Consider the following 8,200-nt stretch of genomic DNA (forward strand, 5'->3'; position numbering starts at 1 on the left):
GGAACAAAGATCACAAAGGACTTTTGTAACGCCCGGAAATTCGATTATTCGCTTAATTTAGACGTTTGGAGTATTTAGTGAAATTTTCGTATTTTAGGACAATTTAGTCGGTATTAGTTCGGGATAGCGGATCGACAATTAATCGAGATTTTTAATATTTTTAGTATTAGAAATATTATTAGAGTGTCGAGTATTATTTTGGGAATTTTCAGAGCAAATAAAATTAGACCGTAAAATAAGAGTTAACGAGTAAATTTGGAGTTTTAATAAAATAAAATTATTGGGCTGTAAGTGTGCACGTGTGTTTTGAGAGGTGGCCCAAATTGAATATTAGAGAAGTATTATATTAGGTTTAGAAACATTGAGTCATAACACCAATTAGAAGAACAAGCAGCAAAAGAGGGAGAAATTAGGAGAGCATAGCAGTGAACTCAGGAAGAGGAATCTTGGGGATTTTCGATCGGGACGATTTAGAGCAACCTTCGATCCAAAGGTAAGGGTGGGATTCTTGCTCTATAAATAGGGACATGATGGATTGTATGTGGGTTTGGGAAATTTTGTTTGTCTCTATGTTTTCAATTGAATTCTTTGTATGTTTGAAGAATTTCATGATTTACTGTGTTAGATTTGTGATGCTGAAATTGTTTTATTTGGATTGATCGATGATGTTATGAAATTATGTCTGTGAGGGGTTATAACTTCTGTGTATAGGGGCGGGCATCTTTGCTTGTTGGTAGAAGTCCCATTTTGGGGACGGTGACCACTAGATGGAGACGAGGGTCTTCTTTGATGTCAATATATGGTAGTATATTCAATGGCTAGTAAGCACACTATATGACTATAACTAGGTGATATATTATATGGAGAATTTGAAATCAATTAATTAGTTAAATGAATTAGTATAATATTTCATGATAGTATCATTAAGCCATAGTTATGGTACCTGGCACTTTATGATGGAAGTAAAAAACAAAAATAGTGGTAGTAGAGTATTAGAAATACAAAACAGTAAATAAATAGATGGCTAAATAACATGTTTTTAATAAGTAGGGAAATGCCATTAGCAGAGTAGATAATTCGGTAATAGCATTATATAAATTCTAATGGTATTCAGTAGGACAATACTATAACAAATACTTAGTATTTAGCAGGACAAAATGCTTGTAGCAGTAACAGAACCAACTTGTGAGCATATCAGTGACCCAACTAAAATTAATAATAGACTTGGGAATTAATTAACTGAATAGTATAAATTTAGGCGAGTCCGTAATTGATTCGGTATCCGTAAATTGACGACATTTTCGGCGATGTTTTGACTTGTTGCATATTTTGAGATATTGTGAATTTTGCGATGTTGCAGGAAATTAAAGTGACGAGTAATTATCAATAATGATTGATATATTTTGGCGACGTAGGCAAATGCCTTATGCGACGTTGTTTTGTGATCGATTGTGGTTGTTGCATTTCATAGTGTCTCATAAATTGCATGTTGTAGCGACGGCCTGGATTGGCAAAACAGCGACGAAGGCCTATGCCTGTTTTTGATGCCTCTTTTATCTGGAAATTGGCGATGGGGGCTGAAGCCCTGGGTACCACATGCATGATGCATTAGTCGTGTCTCATCCATTTGCTTTATTGCGACGTTGTGCGTGATTATGTGATTTTGATTTTTGAATTGTTTGTGATTGAAATTGAGACGTGAGATATATATTATGACTTGAACTGTAATATACTCTTTATCATGACTTTATTTATATTGTTTGATATCTCACCCTTTGCTTGTTTTCGCCGTTGCCTTTATACTGGTAACGTGCAGGTGATGCTAGTGAGTGAAGGATTAGCTGTCGCGAGTTGAGTCGGTTGTCGCTCTGATACGTAGCACTCGGGGGGATAGAACGATTGTTTTTATTATTGTTTTAATTTCTGAATTTTATTTAGTTTTGATTTAAATTGTAACTTAAAGTTACCGTGCAAAGATGCTACGACTTGATTTAAATATTTATGAAGTTTGATGATTCCGCTGCGAAGTAAATTATTTGATGAGGTGTTTTTGAGGATTAAATTAATGTTATGATTTGTCCGCTATCATTTAAGTGCTATGTATCTATGTGGAGGCGTAATTGCCGTAAGTGAATTAAATGACGAATGTGACATCCTATTTCATCGTATGAATTTTTTTAAAATACTCTGATTTTCTGTATAAATTATCGGGTAGATTTGGGGTGTTACATTAGTGGTATCAGAGCAGGTCGGTCTGTACGGCCAGTGTCGAGTCGTAGTTAGTTAACAATCGAGTATTGTTAATTACTTTTATCTGACTGTTATTTCTGTTGCAGTGCTAAGTTAAGATGGCTGGGAGAAACGATGCTGTGATTGCTGCCGCTTTGGAGGCTATGGCTCAGGCTTTGGCAAATCAGCCAAATGCTAATGAGAATGTTGGATCCCGCAGTTTGGCGACTTTTCAGAGGGAGAATCCGCCGGTCTTCAAAGGCAAGCATGATCCCGACAGCGCATTGGAGTGGTTGAAGGAGATTGAGAGAATCTTCCGCGTGATGGACTGCACTCAGGCGCAGAAGGTTCGGTATGGAACTCATATGTTGGCAGTCGAAGCTGATGACTGGTGGCTAGAGACTCGTCAGAGATTGGAGGTGGCGGGTGAAGAGATCACTTGGGATGTGTTCCGCAGAGAGTTTCTGAGGAAGTATTATCCTGAAGATGTTCGGGGAAAGAAAGAGATTGAGTTCCTTGAGCTGAAACAGGGGAATATGGCAGTGACAGAGTATGCTGCAAAGTTCACTGAGTTGGCTAAGTTCTACCCGTATTATGATGGGGCGGGTGCTGAGTTTTCAAAGTGCATTAAGTTTGAGAACGGATTACGCTCTGAGATCAAGAAAGCTGTTGGGTATCAGAAGATTCGTATCTTTCCTAATTTGGTTGATAGTTGCAGGATTTATGAAGAAGATCATAATGCACATTACAAGCTTGTCAAGGATAGGAGAGGTAAGCAGAACCGTAGCACACCTTATGATGCTCCAGTTGGAAAGGGAAAAGCAGAAGTGGCTAATGGCAAGAGAACTAGTGGGGGAGGAGCTCCTGCTAGCGTGATTTGCTTCAAATGTGGAGAACCTGACCACAAGAGTGATGTATGTACTGCTGGGGAGAAAAGATGTTTCCGTTGTGGTAAGACAGGACACGTAACTACTGATTGTAGACATAAGGAAGTTATTTGTTTCAACTGTGGGGAAGAAGGGCATATTAGTAGCAAGTGTCAGAAACCAAAAAGGGAACCAGGAAGTGGAAAAGTATTCGCTTTAGCTGGAACTCAAACAGCTAATAAGGACAGGAATACCGGAGGTGCGTATTTCATTAGTAATACTTTAATTACTATCGTTGATTATTGGTGCTGCTAGTTGTTTCAATGTTCCTAATTGTGTTGAATGATTAGTATGTTAGATTTAAACCTTGTTGAGTTTGGTCGTTTCGAAGGAATGGTAGTTAGAGTGTTGTCAAGCACAATTTGGGAATCGGAGAGTCGGAAACTAGAACGAAGTTAAGGATGGTGGTATCGGATGAATTTTCGAGGACGAAAATCCTTTAAGTGGGGGAGAGTTGTAACGCCCGGAAATTCGATTATTCGCTTAATTTAGACGTTTGGAGTATTTAGTGAAATTTTTGTATTTTAGGACAATTTAGTCGGTATTAGTTCGGGATAGCGGATCGACAATTAATCGAGATTTTTAATATTTTTAGTATTAGAAATATTATTAGAGTGTCGAGTATTATTTTGGGAATTTTCAGAGCAAATAAAATTAGACCGTAAAATAAGAGTTAACGAGTAAATTTGGAGTTTTAATAAAATAAAATTATTGGGCTGTAAGTGTGCACGTGTGTTTTGAGAGGTGGCCCAAATTGAATATTAGAGAAGTATTATATTAGGTTTAGAAACATTGAGTCATAACACCAATTAGAAGAACAAGCAGCAAAAGAGGGAGAAATTAGGAGAGCATAGCAGTGAACTCAGGAAGAGGAATCTTGGGGATTTTCGATCGGGACGATTTAGAGCAACCTTCGATCCAAAGGTAAGGGTGGGATTCTTGCTCTATAAATAGGGACATGATGGATTGTATGTGGGTTTGGGAAATTTTGTTTGTCTCTATGTTTTCAATTGAATTCTTTGTATGTTTGAAGAATTTCATGATTTACTGTGTTAGATTTGTGATGCTGAAATTGTTTTATTTGGATTGATCGATGATGTTATGAAATTATGTCTGTGAGGGGTTATAACTTCTGTGTATAGGGGCGGGCATCTTTGCTTGTTGGTAGAAGTCCCATTTTGGGGACGGTGACCACTAGATGGAGACGAGGGTCTTCTTTGATGTCAATATATGGTAGTATATTCAATGGCTAGTAAGCACACTATATGACTATAACTAGGTGATATATTATATGGAGAATTTGAAATCAATTAATTAGTTAAATGAATTAGTATAATATTTCATGATAGTATCATTAAGCCATAGTTATGGTACCTGGCACTTTATGATGGAAGTAAAAAACAAAAATAGTGGTAGTAGAGTATTAGAAATACAAAACAGTAAATAAATAGATGGCTAAATAACATGTTTTTAATAAGTAGGGAAATGCCATTAGCAGAGTAGATAATTCGGTAATAGCATTATATAAATTCTAATGGTATTCAGTAGGACAATACTATAACAAATACTTAGTATTTAGCAGGACAAAATGCTTGTAGCAGTAACAGAACCAACTTGTGAGCATATCAGTGACCCAACTAAAATTAATAATAGACTTGGGAATTAATTAACTGAATAGTATAAATTTAGGCGAGTCCGGAATTGATTCGGTATCCGTAAATTGATGACATTTTCGGCGATGTTTTGACTTGTTGCATATTTTGAGATATTGTGAATTTTGCGATGTTGCAGGAAATTAAAGTGACGAGTAATTATCAATAATGATTGATATATTTTGGCGACGTAGGCAAATGCCTTATGCGACGTTGTTTTGTGATCGATTGTGGTTGTTGCATTTCATAGTGTCTCATAAATTGCATGTTGTAGCGACGGCATGGATTGGCAAAACAGCGACGAAGGCCTATGCCTGTTTTTGATGCCTCTTTTATCTGGCAATTGGCGATGGGGGCTGAAGCCCTGGGTACCACATGCATGATGCATTAGTCGTGTCTCATCCATTTGCTTTATTGCGACGTTGTGCGTGATTATGTGATTTTGATTTTTGAATTGTTTGTGATTGAAATTGAGACGTGAGATATATATTATGACTTGAACTGTAATATACTCTTTATCATGACTTTATTTATATTGTTTGATATCTCACCCTTTGCTTGTTTTCGCCGTTGCCTTTATACTGGTAACGTGCAGGTGATGCTAGTGAGTGAAGGATTAGCTGTCGCGAGTTGAGTCGGTTGTCGCTCTGATACGTAGCACTCGGGGGGATAGAACGATTGTTTTTATTATTGTTTTAATTTCTGAATTTTATTTAGTTTTGATTTAAATTGTAACTTAAAGTTACCGTGCAAAGATGCTACGACTTGATTTAAATATTTATGAAGTTTGATGATTCCGCTGCGAAGTAAATTATTTGATGAGGTGTTTTTGAGGATTAAATTAATGTTATGATTTGTCCGCTATCATTTAAGTGCTATGTATCTATGTGGAGGCGTAATTGCCGTAAGTGAATTAAATGACGAATGTGACATCCTATTTCATCGTATGAATTTTTTTAAAATACTCTGATTTTCTGTATAAATTATCGGGTAGATTTGGGGTGTTACAACTTTTCTCGGTTGTAGCTTGGCTTAGGTTAAAAAGGAAAGGATATTATATAAGGCCATTGAAACGAAAATTGGTAAGAAACAAGAAAAACAATTCTCAATCTGATAAATTCATTCTTGCTCAATCCACAACTTCTCACAATTCACTTCCTTTTCTCACAATGCATCTTCTCTTTATTCTTTTTCTTTTCTTTTCTCTCTTTTTTTTCCATATATATATATATATATATATATATATATATATATATATATATATATATATATATATATATATATTCTTATAATCATTTCTTTGAAAGATGCATTGCCCACCACACTTTCTTTCTCGTACAACTTCACAAATAGGAACCACTCTCCCCAACTTCACACTTTTCTATCTCAAGAGACGAGAATTGCTTTTCAAAGTAAGATAAAGGTTCAAGGGAAAGTGTTTACACAAGAAAAATATGAGAATGAATCATCATTGACTAGATTTGCTTGATCAACAACACAACTACTAAGTGGTAATCTTAATAATTTGGCATACAATGGACTCATTCACACAAACTTTCGGCTAAAAAAGGTTTACAAATGCGCACACACTAATTAGGTTAATTGAAGCCTTTTTGGAATGGTGGTTTTTCTCAATAATACAAACAATGCCTTGATCCCTTCTAAGTTCCATAATTTCAATTGAACACAAGATTTGGCATGAATCGAACGAGTTAAACACAATTACTAGACATCACAATATTTCGGTGAACAATGGAAGCTACTCACATTTATGGTTAAGTCCTAATGATTCACACATGAACATATATTTACAAAATGATGCATAACACGAATTTGCATAAAGCATTAATTTTATTAACGTGCTATCATTCTACAAAGCGATTAAAGTAATACCTTGTTTGCACACTTTTGAGAATATTATCATCACCATCCAAACTTTTGAGTTGAAACAAACTCTACAAAAAAATTTTTTTTCTTGCTCCTTGCGGAACCAAAATCTTAAACAATCAAACTTAGAAACATCAGATTAAACTTATATGTACAAAACCAAAAATTTAAACAAACTAAAATATTTAAGAAAATCCAACTTAAATTAACTAAAATTATCCAACAAAACATGGCCAAGCACCAACATCCAAAAGTTATCAAATATTTAAAACATAAAAAAAAACTAAAACAAAATAACTAGTAAACTCCTAATCAAGAATGTCATCACCAATCTCATCACCATCTCCATCAGCATCATCCACCCCCTCAGAAAAGAAAGGCCTGCCCTCAGGCCAATTTGCATAAGCAGAATAGTCCTCGCGAGAAGGAAAAGGAGGGACCTCATCAGAAGGTGCAGAATGATGCAGATACAACTGCCTCTTAGAGTCCATAAGGAACTCACTGGACCTCCTTCCAGCCTCAAGCGCATCCCAAGTATAGTTAAAAGATGCTCTCAACCTCGGATCCCAATCCTCATAATCCAGAGTCTCACCATGCTCACCTGCAGCAGAGGACTCACCAGCATCCTTCTTCTTTTTCTTCGCAGCCAACTTAGCATTACAGTAGCGGTTGATGTAAATATCATCAACCACATCTCTCTTCCTTTTGTTCACCACACTTGGAAAACGAACACCCTGCTTTTGACACAAAGAAGTAATCAAACAAGGAAAAATGATAGGTGTGCTAGAATGTACCCCAGGACGACGAGTGTTCTCGATGAAGATCTTCATCTCATTAGCAATGATTTTAGCAACGTCGACCGTCTTGTTTTCCAAGATGTGATAAACAAGCAAAGCCACATCAAGAGGTGCAGAAGACTTATGAAACCTAGGCCTTATGTTAAACACAATCAGAAGAAGCACCGCCTGAGCCAAAGGAGTCATATTAACAAATCGGCTCCTGACTATTGTTCAACTCCACCTGCTTTCCCGGTTTAAGGATCACACGAGAAATTACTTCCTGGTCTTGATGAGTTCTTCATGCCACAGAAAACTCATCAGTCTGGAGATTTGGATCAAACGGATTCCAAGGATGGCCAAGGAGCTCACTAATCGCATTACACGAAAAATCGATCTCCTTACCACGAATAAAAGACTTATAAGAACACAACTCACCCTCCGGTTGAAGTGCATTAGCATAAAACTCATAGACAATCTCATAGTTTAGGCAATCAACCGGAGTGAGCAACCTTCCCCACTTCTTTGCATTGAAAATGTTTGCTATTTCTTTGTAGCTTCCTTCAGTGTCAATCACAAACTTCCTCTCCACCAAAATCTTTTTCTTTTCCAGCATGGGCATACGGTCCTGGTGGATGGCACTACTGAAACGCGATGCATCAAAAGCTCTTGGCGGAGGATTTGAACTACCAGCCGCAGTTGCATCTTTTTGAGACTTGGATCGCTTCCT

The 8,200-nt window shown here is 36.7% G+C and overlaps 1 protein-coding gene across 2 annotated transcripts; it reads left to right on the plus strand.

Annotated features, from left to right (window-relative positions):
- The first annotated feature begins 111 nt into the window (after positions 1–111).
- Positions 112–5,788, plus strand: LOC131593298 (uncharacterized). 2 transcript variants are annotated; one of them, XR_009280879.1, is made up of 2 exons: positions 112–4,079; positions 5,403–5,788. XR_009280879.1 is itself a non-coding variant. In XM_058865746.1 (2 exons), exon 2 carries the CDS (start codon positions 2,349–2,351, stop codon positions 3,408–3,410), a length of 1,062 nt encoding a protein of 353 aa, XP_058721729.1. In that variant the 5' UTR covers positions 112–493; positions 1,817–2,348; the 3' UTR covers positions 3,411–5,787. The 2 variants fall into 2 exon arrangements, 1 of the variants encoding a protein (XP_058721729.1); XM_058865746.1 differs by having other exon boundaries at positions 112–493; positions 1,817–5,787.
- The last annotated feature ends 2,412 nt before the right edge of the window (positions 5,789–8,200 follow it).

This window comes from Vicia villosa, linkage group LG3 (genome assembly GCF_029867415.1).
Source record: "Vicia villosa cultivar HV-30 ecotype Madison, WI linkage group LG3, Vvil1.0, whole genome shotgun sequence".
NCBI lineage: Eukaryota > Viridiplantae > Streptophyta > Magnoliopsida > Fabales > Fabaceae > Vicia > Vicia villosa.

Bases quoted from the DNA above. Each gene is read 5' to 3' on its own strand.
- LOC131593298 (XM_058865746.1), top strand. From the start codon at position 2,349: ATGGCTGGGAGAAACGATGCTGTGATTGCTGCCGCTTTGGAGGCTATG.